Genomic DNA, 20922 nt, shown 5'->3' on the forward strand with positions numbered 1-20922 from the left:
GCAAATGTAGCTGTTATTTGAAGCCATTAAAGTTCTAATTTAGGCTGCAGCTGGTTATTGCACCCAGTCAGAAACGTAGACTTGGATGAATTAGACAAGTTTAATCTGAAGCATTTGTTGATGTATCCAGTAGCAGTATCACTTATTCTTGGAAGTGGGATATAAAAGAAAGGATGTTTAAATGGAAAACTTCTTTCAGAGGTTAAGAAATGTGTGTCAGAATAATTATTTACCTAATTGTTCCAACAAAGCAGTCTATTTACATTTGGGGATGTTAGACTCAGAAGAGACCTTAAGTGGATTAAGTTATCCCAGGCCCTGAGCTTCACAGTCATGCCGATGGCTGGAAAACTGAGGCCAAAAGAAGTTAAGTGAGTTGTGCAGAGCCTTACAACTGAGTAAAAGCTGTGAGCTGACATTCAGGTTGCCAAACAATTGGTCAGTGATTGGTTCAGCGACCCTTGTTTCAGCAGTCAGGTACGTTCTCAGCATTCAGAGGTGAGGCAGCATCCTCCTGGGTGGACCCCAAATCTCCTAGTCTCTACTCGATTTCCATTATGCCTTTATCGAAGGCAACATGTTTTCTTTCTGGTCCAATGAACTTCCTCTACAAGATATAATCCTCCTTTCTTTTTATTCCACTTTATTTTGGGCAGTCATCTGTGTGGCTATCACAGATTTCTTTCTTAGTTGCAGATAAATTAAGGAGCTTTAGATTCCTGAAAACAGCTGCACAGACTTTGCCTGAGTTGATGCACTGATGTCAACCTTAGACTGCAGCATTCATGCCAGAGCTGGGATCAGCTGCTTTTCCAGACTCGCACTCCTGGAATGGAGCCTGGCCTTACTAGGTTGTGATTATTTTTGCCTATTGCAGAATACATAGATACATAGATATTTTACTTTTTGTTAAAGAGAGATAAAAAAGATTTTGTCCTTTAAAAACTGGCTTTCTTGGCCATAACTTCTGCATAAGCATTGAGTTCCTTATCATTCCTAGGATTCAAAACAGTGTCTTAAAAAAATGAGTAAAAAGTACATCATCTCGAGGGTAGAACATATTATTGAGTATGGTGCCTTTATAATGAACCCTGGGGATGGTGTACCCTTAACAGCAAGTGAATTTCTAACTTCAAAGCATTTTTTAAAAAATTATAGTCATAGGCAACTTGAGTGCTTCCTATATGCCAGGCAATGTGCTTAAGGGTGTTAGATCACTTACTCCTCATTCTAAACCCTATGAGATTGGCATGATCAATTGTATCACCTTCCCCATTTTACAGATGGAAATAGAGGTTTGGCAAGGGGAAGTAACTGCCCTAGGATGTACAAGGAGTCTGTCTCAAAGGCCAGGTTTTTACTATAATATATTGCCTCTCATGACTTGACAATTTGTGCCTACAAAATAAAACAATAATTATACTTGCTTCCTCCCAAAGCAATGTTTTTACTTGTCTTAGGATGAGATGTTTCCATCCACTGAGACATCATTAGATGCATAGTCATGGGTATTAGGTATCAAATAGCAACTCTCTCACACCTAGGAACAGCAGTTGTAATCATTTATTTTTAAGTTGCTCAACTATGTCCTTCATCATGATCTCATTAATGATACCAGGCCACTTAGGAGTTATCATTCATGAAATTTCATTATGTAAGCTTTCCAAGGGCCTTCACCTGCTGAAATACCAACTTTTACTATATTAAAATTTTATTCTCAAAAGAAACAGCTATGTGTATTTTTTAGTAAGTTAATAATAAATCTAATTTTGTGCTGCATCTTTGGCTACATCTTTTTAAATAAGGACACTTGTAGCTTTGTGTTCTCTGGCATCATTACCAAGGCGGTATGAACTAAGCTGAAGTTTCTATCAGGAAGTTCTGATGACTGCATTTTAATCAAACACTTTTGTAAGGCAGTGTCTGCATCCTGCCTTTGCTGTAAGTCATATTGATGGTGAGATACCAAAGCTTAATTGCTCAGTTAAGTGTTCCTTGTGAATGTAGCTATGGTGAGATGGAGACTGTCCCAAAAAATGTGCTTAATGATTCAATAACAGGTTAAAAAGGATTTCCCATATAACAAGCAATTTTTAAAAGACATGGCTGGAAATATTATTAAATGAGAGAAAATTTAAATGATATACTTTGTACTTTGGGATGTCCATATCAGGACAACTTCCTTTCACCATTTAATTCACAAAGATCTCTCTAAGAAACATCTTACTTCTGTTAGTTGTCTCTCTTGGATCAGTCACACTGCTTGAACTTGTCTAAGTGACATGGGATTGCTATCAGTGCAAATGTATTCCTTGTGAATGCCTCAAGCCCTCCTTCCCTCTCTCTCACTCTTCAATACTTAGAATCTTGCTGGAGGAGTGTATTGAGAAGTGGGCTCCATTTGAATTGTGTTATACCTGAATGATAAAAAACGATCTTTGCCCATTGCTCCTGTTAGTTCTGGGATTTTGAATTATAGATTTCATGACTGGGTTTCTGGGGTTCTCAAACAGGGGAAATTTTATGCAAAATGCTTTTGTATGTGTCTGGGTACAATTGATTAGGAAAAGGGTTCAACACCTTGATTGAATTTTCCATGTGATTCGTATTCCTCCATAAATGTTCAATGTCAGTGCCCTTGACCAATGATCTTTCTCACTGGTGCCTATTGTTTGATTGCCTTGTTGTCTTCCTTTCAAAGAGTGCTGAAGAAATTAGGCAGTAATGTCTAAACTTTATACTTAAGGTTTTCTGGAATACCTGCTGTTAAAAACTGTAAATATGTCAACTTGAAGAAGATTAATACATCAAATTAATATAACCATTCTACTCACCAAAAAAGAATTTTGAAGATGTGCTCTGAGTGGGCAGCTGGTAGTAGAAATGAGATAGTGAACATGCTGTAACTCAGTCATTCCTTCCTTTTGGCACTGTTTTGAGCCTAATTAACTGCCAAGTCTTTTAAATAGTTTTAATTCTAAGCCATACATTGTTTAACTTATATGCATAGTGAATCATTGGTTAAAAATAGAAAGAAGAGGAGAAACACATGCTGCAATGCAATTTATGAAGAGCACAAAATAAATAACATTTCTCTAAGTTCATTTCACTAAAATCTTCCCTATATTCATTAAAAATGTATATTTTTATATGCATACACTATATACATATGCATACACATGTAAAGAGGCACACATGTGCCTGTGTGTGTAAATATACATATGCACGTGTATGTGTTTGTATATATTTGTACATATATATATATATTTTACATATATGCATAAGTGTGTAATTAATCTTCTGAACCTATACACATCTAAGAGTGAAAAGGAGGACTATTAGTAATTTCACTAGAGCACCAGACATTAATGGGAACATATGATCACGTTCTATAGTACTGGAAAATTTGCCTGTTATTTTTTTAAAATATGTTACAAGTGATGAAGGTAGATTTTAATCTTCATTTTATGCAATGTATTTTACAATGTATATTACATAAAAGCTAGTGATTAAAAATGAATAAATAAATATATTCTAAAATAAAAAGAGAAAAATAGTGACATTTATATTTAATTTGTTTTTTTTGTTTAGAAGAAACAAAGGCTATCTGTAATCTATAATGTGTTTCTGTGGATAAGTACTTGCAGTGAACAGCATGAATTCTTGCATCCTATCTCATCGATTAGAAACAAAATCCAAAGATCATCAACACTAGCTAGATTGACTTTTTAAATACATAGAGTATAACATTTCTAAAGATCAAGTTAAAAAGCATGTTTTGTCTGTTTTGGTACTGTACTGTGCCTTTAATTTAATGTTCATTTTATTATTCATTTGTTCCCCAAGCCCAACATTTCAAAAGACATCTGTTCATAAATCATAATTTTTTTCTTTCATAATTAAATAGTAAGTAAGTTAAAACATCATGTATCACTTGTTAAATGGGAAAAAGTAAAATTGGTCCATTTGTTTTATGTTATTAAGCATTGAATTTTAAAGAATACTAAGATATAATCAGTAATATATTAATTGAAAATATTATGCTTTTTTCCTTAAAAATTACTTGGTTAATCATCTAGCACACAAAAAAATTACAAAATGGTTAGGTTAGAAATATTCGTGATGTGGACGATTCTCTGTACAAGAGACTCAGGTGTGCTAGGTGCTGGGAAGCTTGTAATAGTCTAAGAAGTTAGGAGATTCTAACTGGCCGAGGAAAGCAGAGGAAGGGGCCGCTGCTTTGTGTCTTATCTTTGATGCAGTGAGAGCGGCCACCATTTAATAAGTCACCAGAGAAAGATTTTAAAGGCATCGCTTTGAATCAAGAGAGCGCTCACCACCCTTTTGCTCTCAGAGGCCTTTAGATGAAGGGATGCTCTCCTTTTTCTGAGAAATCTGATGGAGGGAAAAAGGTAGTCTATGGGAGATGCAAGTATAGCTTCTATTAGGAAACAAAAGACAGGGAAACTGGGTTTGTTTCTTACATGGGAGCAAGGTGGAGGCCTTACGTTTCTGAGTCCTTGGTGATATGCATAGAGTAGAACCACTCACTAAAGCATGCAGCATCCTGGCTGTCCTAAATTTACAAGGTAGAAATCAGTGTTCTACTAGGGCTTGGAGTCTGGCTCCATGTGGCTTTCCAAATAATTCCTGCCTGGACATTTCCTCCCTAGTTACGACCAGCTTGCCCTTTCCACTTCCTGCTGTACTGAGTGTTTTGCCTACCTTCACGTTCAGAGTTGCTGCTGCTGCTGCTGCTGCTTTTGCTTCTAGACATTACAATTTCTATATAATCCAAGGATAGAAAAGTGCATTCATTGCATGACTCATGGTCCTCTCCATGTGGATTGCACTTACTTAATGGCTGTGCCTTGACTCTTACCAAAATTTGGGGTGCTGAAGCCTGGACATTGTTAGCCAGAGGGAGCATTTCCAGGATTTTTGCTTGTTTGTCTGTTTGTTTGCATTTGGCAGGGGGATCCATCTTGGTACTATCAACACTCAGTTCTTCATTGAAGATACAATTTTAAGAGAGTAAAAATACTCCCGTTTACTGAGCACCATTTGATGGAAACTAATACCAACGACCATTAAGTAAATGTCATAGGCTCACCAAGTCACATCACTGATATCTACTTGACCTTCACAAAAGCCCTGGGAAGATGGGATGAGGCTCAAAGACATTAGGTAGCTCCCCAGAATCCCAGAGCCAGTGTTCAGCTCCTTATTCGTCTGAGTAGAGAGTCTGTGGTTCTCCCACTAGGAAGCAGAAAATCTTTAATAACCAAAAGCTAATTTAAAGTCTCATTAGGTATTCCTTCATACTATTTCACCTTGCTGATGGTGGCTTTAAATATCTGAACAAATTATGGCCAAACATACTAAACTTGAGACTCATATACAGCAGAGCATTTTCTAAACCAAGTATGCTTACAGAATACAAGGACTGGTTAGGGTCATTGTAGAAATAAACTAGATTCTGCTTTTTCATCCCCAGTGAAATATTCTTGGCCCATTGTTATCCATTTGGTCTCAGCCATCCGGTTCTGTAGCCCGTGAAGGAAAATGTCAAATTTAACAAAATGAGTACTACTTGAGTTGAATCATAATTTAAATTTTTTTTTTTTCTTTGCCCTACAGGATATTTCAACAGTAACATTGCTTAATAGTACTTCCTAAGTTATTATCAATTCCCTACAAAATTTGCCATTTCCTCCAAATGGAAAGGAAAGCATTAGGGCACTGAGTCAAATATTCTACCCTAATACCTAATGACATATAAATTTGAGAGTTAACATTTACTTAATTGCTGAAGCAGTCATGCTAAGTGCATAGTCTGACGTTTTATCAGGTGTTAAAAAAGATAATTTCTGAAGGTGAAAAAACTATCTATAGAACCAAGAGATAGTTCTCTACTAAAATCATTATTCAGTGTTTTTTTTTTTTTCTTTGTAAATCTTCATTTGAGCAGATTGGCTCAGTAGCGTGGTAAATGCTCCCCAACACAAGACTGGATTTCTGAAGTCTTTGAAAGGAAGGGGTGTGCTAGTTATTCTCTGTTTGCCTCTCCTCCCATCCCACAGCCATTCTCCATGCTTCTCTCCCGACCCTACAGACTGCATCTCTCAGGGTCCTTTGCCCTGTGGCCTGCAGGGGCGTTTTGTCAATGGCAGGCATTAGTAGCAAGCGATCAAAGGGCGAGGGAGAGAGAGTGCTGCCCCTGGGTCCTGGATGCAGTTGGTTCTGGATAGTGGTCCTTCCTCTCAGCTCTCACTGGCTTCTGGAAACAATGGCTTCTCCCCTACGACCTTCAGGCCTAGAGGAGAAACTGTTCACCACTCTCAGGCTCCGCGGGCCACCCTCCCTTGTCGGTCCCTTTGCTTGCCTACTCATCTGGCAACACTCCCTTTATTAAAATCTCTTCAGTTGGGTCACTTGAGTGGAACTGTGTTGCCTGACAGGATCCTGAGGTGGTGGGAAAAAAAATCACTAGAACACCCATGTCTTAATTCTGGCACTCGCAGGATGCATGGCCTTAAACAGTCTGTTCAGTTCCTCGTGCTTCATTTTCACCTTCCATAAAATGAGAATAACTGTGCCCACTTCATAAAGTGCTTAGCCCGGTGAGCACAGTAGGCAGATGTTACCACTAGCATGGGCGGAGAAAGGGGAATGCTTGCTTTCTCCATGGGTCTACACTAATCCACTCCGTGGCCTCCTCAGAATGTTGTCTGTTGGTGACTAACTGTTAATACAGGTGTACTTCAAAAAGTTCATGGAAAAATGGAATTAAAAGGTGATACAATCTTTCCATGAACTTTTGGAAGCCCCCTTATATGGATATCTAAACACGGGATACGGTTGTGCTGATAGTTTCAAAAAAGATGGTTTGATTGCATTTTTCGCAGCTCATTATAACTCCCTTGAGTGTACAAAACTCTTATTTTCTTTCTCCCTAATACCCTTCTCTGTGTGATCTTAGACAGGTTTATTGGTAGTTACTCGAGGCAAGTTAGGTGAGCTCCAGTTCGGGTACACAAGATGTGTTCTCCAGGCTGTTAGTAATAATATAACAGTTATACTAATATAACTGGCACAGGTGTGGAAAGGAAATGGCATTTCTGTACAGTTTTGAAGCACTTGTGGGCTGTTATCAACAGGACTCCACACAATTCCTTAACATGAGCATTTAGAAACAAAAATATTCCCAGCAGTTTAATCTGTCATGTTTGGAGAAAGCACTGTAGCATGTATGCTGTGGAAGTGCACAGCAGGAAGATGGGATTTAGTCCCCGATTTTAAATTCTGTGTGTGATCGTGCACAAGTAGCTTTCTTAGTCCTCTAAATCTCAGCTTATCACCCCAAACTTGTGGGGCCAGGATATCTCTAGATCCATTGTTCATACTCGAGTCGAATGACTGCAGACTTAGTGAGGACCAAGAAGAGATTTATTATTTTTAAGAGTGAGTGAATGATTTTATTTTATTTTATTGTAACATAGTTGATTGTACATATCTGTGGGGTGCAGCATTGAATATCAATACCTGTGTACAATATGTGATGCTCAAATCAGGATAATTAATATAGTCAACATTAGACAATGTATTTGTTTTTTGTGGCCCTTTACCAAGTCCTCCCTTACCTTCCTTCTCCCTTCCTCTTTCTGACCTCTGGTAACCTCAGTTCTGTTCTCTCCTTTTGAAAGTTCAACATATTATTGTAATTGTTGTATCTTCTTTCTAATTTATTTATTTATTTATTTATTTATTTATTAGCTCCCACTTATGAGTGAATGCATGCAGTGTTTCTCTTTCTGTGTCTGGCTTATTTTACTTAACATAATTTTCTCTAAGTTCATCTATGTTGCTGTGAATGGCAGAATTTCATTCTTTTTTATAGCAGAGTAGTATTCCATTGTGTATATATACCACATTTTCTTTATCCAGTAGTCTATTGATAAACAGGTTGGCTCCAACTCTTGGCTGTTGTAAATAGAGCTATGACAAACATGGGAGTGCAGTTTGTCATGATTCTTTCCATTCCTGAAGAAGTTTATAAAAATGAGGAATATCAGCTGTATGCCACCTCCAGGAGGCGGTGAGGGAGAGCTAGCTGAGGTCTGGATTCCTCGTTTGCTTTTCATTTAGACCAAATGAAGGCTAAGGCCCAGTCACAAGAGAGCATAACCACTGGTCAGCAAACAGTTACATCCTAAAAAACACAGGGCCACAAGAATTTGGTTTGGTTTCCCAAGTGCCTCACTGGTTTGAGAATGCCAAATGTAATCTATTTCAGGTGTGTTTTTCCTTCCCTCTTCCCACTCCATTTTCAGCCCCTTCCCATATTTCCTCCTCCTCCTTTTTTGTACCTGTCCTTGCCCACATCCAAACAGTAAGAGGTGGAATTAGAAAACTATGCTGTGTTCTCTACATTTGCTGTTAGAAGGAAAGTTTCTCAGATGCAAAGGGGATAAGAGAAAGGAGTTGTTGTCTGTTCAGATTTGTCTTTATTCTATTGTGATGATGACAAATCATTTTCCTTCTGCCACCCCCCATGCATTAGCAAAATTTCTTCATTCTTTTCCTTCAAGTTTGTGTTTTCTTGCTTATTTTTTACTATGTGCCATTGTGGGATGTTTGTGGGGTAAGTGAAATAGGACAATTTCTTTATTAACAGCATCAATGAATGTTCTTTAGGCACTGAATATATAATACCAGCCCAGTCAGACATGTATAAGATACACTTTCTTTTGCAGATGATTGCAATCTACTTGGGAAGCAGAATGTAAACAAGTAATAAAATGTGATTCAAGGCCATACAAGGTGGGGAATGCAAAAAGTGAGGGCAGGGCAGCCACATATATTTGTCATTGCCAGGGGCTCAACCACTGGTATTTGTCTTATGAGTGAGGTATTAGCCTATCCTGACAACTCTTGGTGAAAGAATTGTACCCATTTTACAAATAAATAGAATGAAGGCAGAGAGGAGAGATGGCCTCTCACTGTGTGATTTGCCAGATCCCCTTACCCACTCCATGAGGGGAAAAGTAATAAGTAAATTAAACAACAGGCGTTCAAGGCAGAAGTGTTTATTAATAACCAATGCTCAGCAGAGATTCTCAGTGTGTGGTCCCAGACCAGCAGAATCAGCATCACCTGGGAACTTGTCAGAAATGCACGTTTTCAGGCCCCAACCTAAACCTACTGAATCAGAATCTCTGGGGGTTGGGGACCAGCAATTTGTCTTCTTATAGACCCTACAGGTTATTCAGAGGCAAGCAAAGGTTGAGAACCATTGCCCAGGAAAATGAGTGTTCCAGCAGGGTGGGGAAGAAAGCACTCAGGTGGAGGCGAGATGGTGAGGCTGGGTTGTGACACAAACAGTGAGAATCCAAAGTTCTGAGATGCCAGTATGGGTTTCATTTTCTAGGCCCAGTATTGGAATATTGTGAGGGTCTTCTCAATCTTTACCCACTCGTAAATATATTGTCTCCAAGAGCAACTATGTCCTGATGACTTCCAAATCTATGCCTCTGAGGCAGTCTGTTTGCCTGAGCTCCAGACCCCTTTGCTCTTGTGCTTACTGATCATCTCTGTGTATTTGTTCCTTCTGTATTTACAACTAAAGCACTACAGTCCCCTCCCTTATCCAAACTGAATTGGGTTTTGTTCTTCGGTTTTTCCCATTTGTCACCCCCTCTCTACAGCTTATAGACATTAGTTTCAAACAGTTCACATTCTAAATATCCCTCTGATGTGTCCCTTCTTTCTATCCCTACCACCCTGCCTTAGCTCGTGTCTTCATCGTCGCCGCCCTAGATTTCTGGGGTTGTCTCCCAGTAAGACTCTCAGTGTCCAGACTTCACAATGTCTCTTTATGAAACAAATCTTTATGAAACAGCTGTCCATCATTTCAGTGCTCTCCTTGTAAACCTTACCCTAAATCTTTCAGTATAAAGTTCCAATTTTATAACATGGTTTTCAAGACCCTAGGATTTGCACCTCGCTCCATTTTAATCCTTCTCTACTGCCTCTGCCTGTTTCTAATCTGCTTCCATCTCTACATATTTACAATCCTTGAACATATTTTTCACATCTCTGACTTTGCACATGGTGGTCCCTGTGTTTATACCTCCTTTATTCTGATTCTTTCCACTTTACTGCACTCCATTAGCAAATATCTGCTTATCTTCTAATACTTAGGTTCAAAATGACTTCCGGAAAGCCTTCTATTACGTGCTTCTCATTTTCCCCACCCACAGCAGAGGTGAATGCTCCCTCTCTGTGATCCTACAATCTGAGACGTGTGCCTATCCTAGTGCCATCCCAGTGCACTGCAAGTTTCTCTTTACAGCCTGTCTTCACCACTTGCGTAAGCTCTGTAAAATGGCTCTTACAGTCATTCTTATACCAAATGGCAAAGAACAAATAGTCAATAAATTTTGTGGAAGAAAGGATGAAAGGAACAAAAATTCAACTGAATTGAAAATTTGATTGCTTGACACTGAACATTAGGTCAGGGCTATTCCAGAGCTATCTCATGCTAGCTCACAGGAATTAACTGTTAAAAAATCAGGAATTTTGCCAGTTGGTTGTTAAGCCCTTTGTAGCTTGAAATCAGCCATGGTGGGAATATTTATACCAGGGAAATCAGCAAGCACTAGAAATCAGGGCTCTTCTGTTTTAGAGAACCAGTTTTCTAGCAGACCACCTATATTCATGATTATGGTGAAATCAATCAATTCATGCTCAAGTGCATCAAACATGTGATACTATTGAAACTCAGAGATGCCTGTTTCTGACAGTTCACACCCTAAGTAGCTGTGTATCCCTTTTCTCCATTCCTACAACCCTTGTTTTAGCTCATGTCTTCATTGTTTCTGCCATAGATAATTGCCATCACCTCACAGTAGACTCTACTACTAGAACAATATCACTGTTAAATCTACTAGTTAAAGAAGGTTTGGGTAAGAATTCTGCCAGTCTGGAATTGAAGAAGATAGTTATCTTTGACTACTTGGAAATAATGATGTATACTGCTTTCTTATATAAAGAGCACACTTTAGATTCACCATCAGTCGCCTATGAACTAGTTTTTCCAGTCATAGTGATATATGCAGTGATTTCTACATATTGAATCTGTGACTATATTACTTATTTCAAAATAGTTGGACTGGGCTAGCCTACATCCTATAGCTATGTGACAGTGACAGTAATTTGATCACAATGATGTTGACCCCATGACTTTTGACCTGTGATTATGCTGTTCTAGCCAACTAGCCAAGAGCAGGTCATCAATGGAAATATCCACCAGAGGAAATATCACTGTGTGACAGTTATTAGAGACACCTCCATCTTGACTTTGCCCCAAGCTTGGTCTGGGGGAAAAGCTTCTTATGTTGGCTCAGCAGCAATTTGCTACCACCGAGCCCTATTTTAATTAACACTGCTGGTAGAGGGGCAAGAATGCCACCTTTCTAAGCCACACAACCTCATTAAGAAAGTAAAACATTTGTGGGTGTTTCATGCAGCCTTTCTCCCTCTGGGTTGTTGAAGCTTTCTGGCTGTCAGCACAGTACTATGGGCCAGGAAGTTCAGAGAATCACTTCAATAACATGACAGCCTCTTCCATTTAAAATGGAATTCAATGCTGACTTCCCTCAGAGGCATTCATTGAAATTCTGTGCATGATCCATTCCTCTAGTCATTTAACAATGTCTCTCATGTTTGCCCTGATTTAAAAAAAAAAGAGAGAGAGAGAGAAAGAAAACCAGCTTTGTATTTGCGATAACATGGATCAGGATGGTATAATTGCAGTGAAGAGGCCCCCGAGCTTGCAGTAATAGGACGGTTCATCTGATGTGTACTGCCATTAGAAAATGACCCGTGTGTGGATGTTCTCAGGGGACAGTAAAGAGGCTTTTAAGAATTATGCTCTGTGCAGTATGAAAGCTAATGAGCAAAAGAGCAAGTACAAAGAAAAACGACTGCTTCAGGAAGCTTGGTTCCACTTAGGGCCTGTCACAGCTTACCTCGGATTCATGAGGATGGACTGGTTTTCCTTCCCGGGAACGTGGACTGCGTTACCTCCATTCCCAGGCAGGCTCCCTGCAGGTCATCCTGCACCTCGTCCTGAGGAATTAAAGCCACTGAAAAATAAATGGTGGGGAAAAGAAAGAGGATAAATGAATGCAGAGACTGACACTAAATAATGTAAAAGCAGACATTTACATCAAAGATTAAAGAAATCATAATGGGCCTCAACAGCAAAAAAGAAAAAAACAACGCTTTCTTGTATTCCCTTAAAAAAATTGTTAGAACTGTTTAATGCTGTTTCATACATGAGAACAGAACAGTACCAAATTATGATTTCCAAACTAGGTATTTCATCCTATATCTTAATTTTTTGACATGTTTAAAATAAAAAATGTCTTCCAATCTAGTCCATACTGCTTTCTTGTTTTAAAGGTCCTACTTGGGATTTTAGGTCATAGATGGGAGTTTGGCTTAGAAGCAAAATGTCTCAAAAGATTCACACATTGCTTTTCAAAGTTGACCCCACTTGGTGTGCGTTGCCACACCTGGGATTTATCACCTTGGAGTTGTATTAGAGTAGGACAGTGTCTGTAAAGGCCAGTGCAGTCAGATGCTTCCCTGGATGCCTGAGGACCCCTGGTTTGGGTAGGCCTCAATGTAAGTGGAACTGTTGAGGCTGTTTTTCACTTTCTTTGAGGGAGGAGGTGCAGGCAAGGGGCATCCATTCTCTCCAATCAACCATTCCAAGGCATAAGGCAGTGGTTCCTCTTTCAAGAAATTGGAGGTACTATAGCATCAAGTTGCATCTCTGCTCTCCTTACCTAAAACTACCTTGAACACTAAGGTCCCATAAGTAGATGAAGTTAGAAAGTACCTCCTGTCTCAGAGAGAGTGCCCTAGTAATAAAGTATATCTTGGGAAGAAATCCATAGTGTTTACAGAATGAGAAAGGCTAATGATGGCAGCCTGTAAATTCCAAAAGAACAACCATCTCTAAGTGGCCTGGGAAATGTTGATTTCTCTGGGCCCTCATCTGATGTCCTAGGTTGTTCTCCAGATCACCTGTCTTGCTCTTATCTGTTTTTCTCTCTCAAATATTATGAATACTATCTTTGTTTCCAAAGACCAAGTGACTTTCTAGTAGCAGCCAGTTATCTGGAACAGTCAAATGACTGATTTACTCTTATATTTAATGTAGAATTAAGCTCTTTTACCCTGATAGTTTTAGATTTTAAGATCATTCTGAGAAACCAAGCCAGAGTAAATATACAGTCTCTTTGAAGACTGTGAGGACAACCATTATTTGAAATGGTCTTAGTAATTGAAAACTATAGTATCAGCTGATTTGAAACTAATGAAGTGAATGAAGGGACTAGAGTTCCTTTGAATAGCCCTGCCCCCATCCGTGCCCCACCTCCTGACTGTGTTTGTGTCTGTCTGAGCAACACGACTTTAAAATTGTTCCTGAGTCGGATGAGTTGGTTTTGATAGGACAATCATGTTTTCTTTCTTTCTTTTTTTTCCCTTTCTTTCTTTCTTTGATACTAACAAGATCTTGTTCAACAAACTGTGGAGTATAACTCCTGTTCTCTTCATTGTTTTAACTATTGAGAAAACAATAAATGCAGTCAACAGTCATTGAATACCTACCACATGATAGAGATTATGTTAGCGAATCAAAGTTGGAAGAATGTATGATAAATAGCAGTACAATGTAGTAAGTAAAAGCAAGGGTGCTGGAGCCAGAAAATCACAACTTAAATTCTCGTTTTCCCTCAGAGTAGCTGAGTGACCTTGATGAGTTACTACATCTTTCTAAGTCACAGTTTTCTCTTCCGTAAAAGGAATTTAATACAGTGACTGCTTCCCTGATCGTCGTTAACAATCAGGTAAAAACATTCAATTCACTGTTTGGCTTAGAGTACATGATCAACAAATCTAGCTAGTTTATAATGGAAAATTTCAAAGAAGATGAAAATGTAGAGAAATTGATAGGAAGCCAAGAAACAGATCCAGCAGATATTGGAAAGTGGTGAAATGCACAAAAAAGAGGCCAGTCCTGGATAAGCATTTTTCTTCTTCATATTCTTCACCAGCTATGCCACAGTCGAGGATTTGCTAAGCTACTGTAATTCCAACTGAAATCATGTACAAATAGCAGAGTCTGAATTCAGAATCAAGCTGCTTAATGGTTCCTTGGAAACTTGGAGAAATATTTGTATCTTGGCTCATCCAAGATAATTGATTTTTATATTTATCAGATTGTTAACTCTAATTATTTGAAAAGACATTCTACTATATTAAGAATACTTCACTTAATAAACACAACATGTAAATTACACTGCTTGTGGGTGTTAATGGTAAGAACTGGCTGGCTTCTCAAGAAATTTGCTCCATTGAAATTTGCTCTCTTAACTACTTCCTTCCCCATCTTTAACCTCCTATAACTGCAAGAGCAGGGATAACGAAAACCTGAAAATAGTTACTACTTTGTCATTTCATTCATTTCTAAAATGTTGAGTCTGTAACTAATAAGCATTAAAATATTGACAGTCACAATATTGCCAAATTATAATCCCTAACCAATTTACATTCTTTTTTCCTCTAATTTAATAGCATCTTAATTTTATTTTTCTTGGTGGCTGGCCAGTAAAGGGATTCAAACCCTTGACCTTGGTGTTATAACACTACACTCTAACCAACTGAGCTAATTGGCCAGCCCCAAAATTCTGATATTTATAGTTATGCTGCATTGGAAATGTTTTCTTGCCTAAATATTAACAAATTACTCTCAGACTATAAATTGTATTCAACAACGGTTGTACTGAGCAACAAGAAATCCTATTCAATTTAGTAGAAATCCTATTCAATTTTCAAATCTATATGATTCATATATTTTAAATCTAATAACTCCTCAAACTTAGCAGAGTGCATTCTTTTATTTGCTAAGAGGCATTTGTCTGTTCCTAACCTTTTTACCTTCAGAAAATAAATGATACATGTGACTTGAAAATTGAATCAATCTTGACTAAAAAAGAAATAATAAAAATAGCTAATGTCTTTATCATCTCCATAGTAAGCCTACAGGGCAGACACTGTTGCTGCATCAGTTTTGTAAGATGCATTATGTCTTGCTAATCCTCAATAAATATGAAAAAGTGATCATTTCACAGCTCAGAATTGACAGACTAGAACACATTTCTCATCTGAATAGACAAGATAAGCAGGTTGCCACCAGCACTGCCATCTCTGCCTTCGGGTGTGTTGTGTCCCAGACAGACACTGTTGGTTCATTCTTAGGTCACTGCTGTTTCATTTTTATTTGTCTACTCCTAGTCCAGAGCCCAGATTCACATTCCAGACAGCCTCCTGTCTTCAGGACCATTCTGTGACCTACCTTCTGTGAAATACTTTACAGAAATGGGTACCCCCAATTAAACAATTCCAGGTGTAAATTTCTTGCCTGGAGAAAGAATTGAGAAATGAATGGGATTCATGAATATAAATTGGGCTTTCCTTACACTTACATTTTCATTTCAAAATTGTAGAGTATTTACTCCCCAACATAAATCCTTATTTGCCTAAAGTGTGCTTACTGTGGGAACCCAAGTGCAGAGCTGGTAGTGCATTGCTATGCATACCTGAATATCAAAGTTCACAGATCCTCAGGCAGAGGGGGCCTGGGTAGGGGGACGCTGCAGTGTGGCCGCATTGTGTCTGCACTCGCAGCAAAGGTGACGCACTCTCACGGACTCCGTGCCTTTATTGAGATGAGGCCACCGACCTGCCCACTCTTTCTCTCCCCTTGAATATTATTTGATGTTTGCTTCCTCTTCCCACTGAGACATTCTGTTTTCTGAATGTCTTAACAGCTCTATTGTTTTTCCTTCACCCAGTTTAGAGGCTGGTGTAATAAATGAATCTCTTGAAGATCACTGCAATTTATTTTTGAACAGATGATTCTGAAAGGATGGAGAGATTCAATCAGCAAATACATAAATGGTCTTCAGACACTAAGCCACCCCCCTCCCACTTCCTTCCTCCTTCCCGCCTCTCTTCTTATTTGGATAGTAGCTGTGGATATTCTACAAAGGACTTATTGAGGCCAACTGGGTTTTCTCCATATGATCAAATATAAGCCAAAATATTCAAAGACACTTCACTAGTTTTCAACTTGTGCTTTGAGTCCTTGGCCAGAAAAAGGCTCTATTATACTCACAATTACATGGATTTGAGAGTGAGTTCACATTGCCTGCTCTTCCTACAGAATTAAGTAGTAAAGAAGACTGTTGGTCATAATTTTTCTACACGTATACCAAGTTTTCATACGTATATAACAATTCATGCTACAAAGAACTTGATGTGGTTCAATGTCATAATAAAATGTTTAAATAGCCACAGAATTTTTCAGGGCAGTTGGATACATGAATTAGAATGGAAGATCTGAACAATGAGAAAAAACAGAAAACAATTTTTTGCAATTAATGTTAAAAGAAATTTCTCTCAAGTGCCTCTGCATATGAGACCTTCTGAGAGGTAGTGATAAATGGTAATATGGCCCTAGTCGCATTTTTTATTCCCAAGTCTGATAGTTTTTCCTTATCATGTAAACACCTTAGTTATGGAGCCCTCTGAGCTGATATTGTTAGTCTTAAACAGACCTGCCAAGCGTATTAAAGGGAGACTTTGACTGTGTACCGTGCACAGAATGTAGCTGGAGGAAAGGTGGCCATCACCCTTAATTATATTCATAATATATGATGTCTTTACAAGAATTTAAAAACTCAGTAAGTTAAAACCACTATGAAAGTGAGTTACGGTGTATAATGGGAACGCAAAAAAAACCAAAATATGGCGCACATAGAGAAAGTCGAAGGGTAACTTTTCAAATTACACACTGGCTCCACCCTCAGTTGCAGGTGCAGGCCAGATCACCCATCTTGTCCCTTCTCCCGAGCTTGCTCTAGAGTTTCCAAACTGAGGCCATTGTGCCTCGATCTCATTTGATGAACTGAGCTGATCTCCTAATTTGGTGACCATTTACAAGCTCTGCTTCCACAATATTTCTGAAATATATGTAGATATATTTTTGTATAGCAAAGGATAGCAAAGTGTTATCTTCTGTAAAGATAGTGTAATTTTATTCTTCTTCAGTATAAATTTAGAACTCTCACATGCAGTCAAAATATAGGTTACTTATCAGCGATGCCCATTGCTTAGGTAATTTTTACTTTTAGTTTCAATTTTAAAAATCTGGTTATAAAACTTATCTGAGAGTTTGCATTAAGAAAATCTAAAATTTTAAAAGTTCTTCTTTCTCAGAGAATTAAGACAGCAGTTCTGCTTATTCTCAGGTACTCAGCATGGTTAATAATACGAGCTTTGGAAGAACCCTGTTTTACACCATGAAGTGGATCTGTTTCATTTCTGCACCACTATGTCATTTTCACCTAAATCATAGCTTTCTTCCCAACGTTTATAAGAACAGTTCAGAGCCTGCCTTTAAGAATGCACTTTAAACCACTCATTGTGGTGAGGATTAAAATAATGAGAATAAATCAATCTCGGTCCATTTAGAAAAGAAAGACAGAGAAGCCAACCACTTACCCACCCAAAAGGACATAAACAGATAAATTTTTTAAATGTTGTATTCTGCGTTACCTATTATGTGTACATGGTGACATATTGGACTGTTTTACCAGAACATTCTCTTGGGAACAATGGTAAAACAGAATAAAAACATGACATACATTTCACTGCTTTTTCCTTTTTGACTAAGGCAATAGATATTGAATTGCTCAAAATAGTGAGTCATTTTGTTCATTAGGACATGAAAAAATGTAATTCTTTCAAAGTTCTTAGGTTGTTTGGTGATCTTTGTATGAAATGAGATCACACAGGAAAGTAGAATAGTAAGGGAGTGAGTCCATTTAAATTAAAAAAAAAAAAAACTTGATAATCTGTGAACTCTTCAAATATCATCAAAACCAAATAAAAAGTCACATATAAAAGGCATAATTTATAGCAGTCAACTGACATCAGTAGAGGCTTCTTTGTGTCACACGTGCCCATTGGACCCTTTGGTGTAACAATACAAATGTCAGTGAATTTTTGGGAGCCATCATAGTCTCATTCACTCTTAAAGGTAAAAAATGCATTCTTAGGAAACAAGCATTTGGATTAAACATTCCTAAAATAAACTCTAAGAACAAACATTCCTGGTATGAACCTTGAGATGTGCGAAGGTTGCCTTGTGGACAAGTGGCACAACCAGTTCTAAAGGTCGCTTTTCTTCACAGGTTACCAGCCGGTCTTGTCTGGCCAGCAGGGGTTCCAAGGCCTGGTGGGAGTGCAGCAGCCACCTCAGAGTCAGAGCGTGATGAGCAGCCAGCAAGGAACTCCGGTGCAAAGCGTGATGGTCTCCTACCCAGCAATGTCTTCTTATCAGGTGCACATCAGCAGCTTGGAAAACGATGGGTTCGAAAGTAGCTCTTGCCAAAGTGAAAGATGCGGGCATGTCTTTATGTTCCGTGGTTGGCTGAGTGGTGGGTGCTTGGCGCAGCCACTGTTGATAGTAGACTTTGAATCACGATTATAAAAGAAAAGTAGAAAATGGCAAATATATGCTTCTGTAACTGCTATGGCTTTTGAATGCTCTGCTAAGTTTGTTTCCATATAAACTTTGTATTCACAGAAGAAAATTTATTAGCCTACAGTTCTATTCATGAAGACCCTTGGGCATTTTATTGAAATTTTGTGTATTGGTAGAAAGCCTGCATGACAAATTCTCAATCATTTTTATACATACACAAAGAAATTTCATTTTACCATTATTTTAAGTTATAAGAGATTTTGAAATGACATCTCGGATTTATTTAAAAGGCATTTATGAGACCCAGCAACTTCATTTTCCAGACTAACCAAAGTTGAGTATTTTAAAACTGTAATGCACCCTTTTGGGCTTTACATCCTGTAATACCTTGCAAGTAGAAATGAAGAGTCAGTAAAATGCTTTAATCATTAAATTTAGCTGCATGCCCCAGGTTCTTCTGGCCTAAAGGGCCTATCCTAGGCCTTCCTACCCTGACTCTCCATATTCACATTACATCAAGCTCCGGCTCCATATTAGGTGTTCTCAAAAGCCACAGGCTGAGAGTGAAGTAGGTGCCCAGGACAAAAGCCCCTTTCCCTATGGAAGGCTCCAGGAGACCTCGTTTGCACAAAACCAGAAAGGGAGCATGGCTTTCCAAACTAAGAGAAACCCAGAGTGGGAGACCCAGACCATAGTCCCTAGAGGGCATCAAAAGAAAGGAGAGCAGAAAACTCAGAACCATCACCTTCTTAGCATCACAATGCCAGCCATTGCACCAGGCACTGTATACCATCCGTGCAGTCCTTTTACTGGCAAATTGAAGTAGGTGTCATTATCCAAACGGTCTAGGGAATCAGAGAGGTTAAGGGACTTTCCCAATTTGAAACAACTGATAAGTGGCAGAGCTGGGATTAGTGACCTGTTAGATCTAACTCAGAAGCTTGAATACTTTTCACAATATCATTCTGTTCATTGGATAGCCCACAATAGCCTCTTCATGCAGGGTTTTGCTTGTGTCTTTCTGCAGGTGCCAATGACCCAGGGTTCTCAAGCACTGCCCCAGCAGTCATACCAACAGCCAATCATGCTACCTAACCAGGCAGGCCAAGGGTCACTCCCAGCCACTGGAATGCCTGTTTACTGTAACGTCACACCGCCAACCCCTCAGAACAACCTTAGGCTGATTGGCCCACACTGCCCCTCCAGCACTGTCCCCGTGATGTCAGCTAGCTGCAGGACAAACTGTGCAAGTATGAGCAACGCCGGTTGGCAGGTCAAATTTTGAGAGCTCTGGCTGTGGTACATTTCTTCAGATATTACTCATGGCCTTTAAGAGAAGAGGAACAATGTGGGAAAACTGGCTGAGGACTTAAGTATTCACTCAACACTCAAATGATTGCTGCTGGTATTCTGTAAAAAAAAAAATAAACAAAGACTAATACACACATTAGCTGGTTAATGGTGCATATTTCTGTCATGTCTGCTAGGTATGCCTTTATAGCTTAGCTAGTGACATGAATTCATCAAGGTAAGATTTTCTCCTACCACTGAATACCACTGTGTAGATTATAATATCCCTAATTTGGATTAGTTTTGTACTTTGTGTTGAGTTTGTGATGCTAAAAGTATTTAAAAATTATATACTGAAATCACATTGTACCAAAGCTGTAATGGAAGAGAAGAACTGATGAATGGAAGGAATAATTTATATACACTGTAGAGTTTTCTTTTTTAATGGATATATACTGTATTGTAGTGTTTAATCAAAATAAAACTATTTGACCTTATGGAGGAAGGTCATGTTTTTACCACCAGTTTGTTTCACTCCTCTCTTCCAGTATATGTCTTTCTCTGTGTCGCTGTTATCCCCTTCATGAATAATGCATGGGAAAGGTGTTCCAGGATTTGTAAGTGAACTGGCATCACATGTTGTAGGCAGACACTTAACCAACTGTAGCTTCTTGTCATAATACTACAGGGGTCCTGAAAAGAAGATGGCATCCATTCCATTTATTCGTTGAGTTTATGTTTTTGAAATGTATACTTTGCTTTTAGGTGATGTATCTATACTTAGCCAACTAAGAAAACCTGAGAGTCATTGGTAACAGTTGCCCTGTACAATACCCTGTTCTACCTTCATTCTCATTCCAGCATGTACCTGGAAAACAAGGTATCTTTGTTATGAGGGAAATTAGAGAGGCACAACGTACTTCCACTGGTCAAGTTGGGTCATACATTGGAAAGTGCCACTAGTATTAACTGTGACTCAATAACTCAGAGGTGCTAATGTTTGT

At 38.6% G+C, this 20922-nt stretch overlaps 1 protein-coding gene across 16 annotated transcripts in view; it reads left to right on the top strand.

Annotated features, from left to right (window-relative positions):
- Positions 1-20442, top strand: part of ARPP21 (cAMP regulated phosphoprotein 21) — a 150387-nt gene extending 129945 nt beyond the window's left edge. For all 16 annotated transcript variants that reach the window (XM_063114919.1, XM_063114926.1, XM_063114928.1 and 13 more), the window contains 2 exons: positions 18336-18484; positions 19656-20442. In XM_063114919.1, coding sequence (XP_062970989.1) covers positions 18336-18484; positions 19656-19913 — 407 coding nt within the window. In that variant the 3' untranslated portion in view covers positions 19914-20442. The remainder of the gene's footprint in view (positions 1-18335; positions 18485-19655) is intronic.
- The last annotated feature ends 480 nt before the right edge of the window (positions 20443-20922 follow it).

The sequence above is a fragment of the Cynocephalus volans genome, chromosome 11 (assembly GCF_027409185.1).
Source record: "Cynocephalus volans isolate mCynVol1 chromosome 11, mCynVol1.pri, whole genome shotgun sequence".
Lineage (NCBI taxonomy): Eukaryota > Metazoa > Chordata > Mammalia > Dermoptera > Cynocephalidae > Cynocephalus > Cynocephalus volans.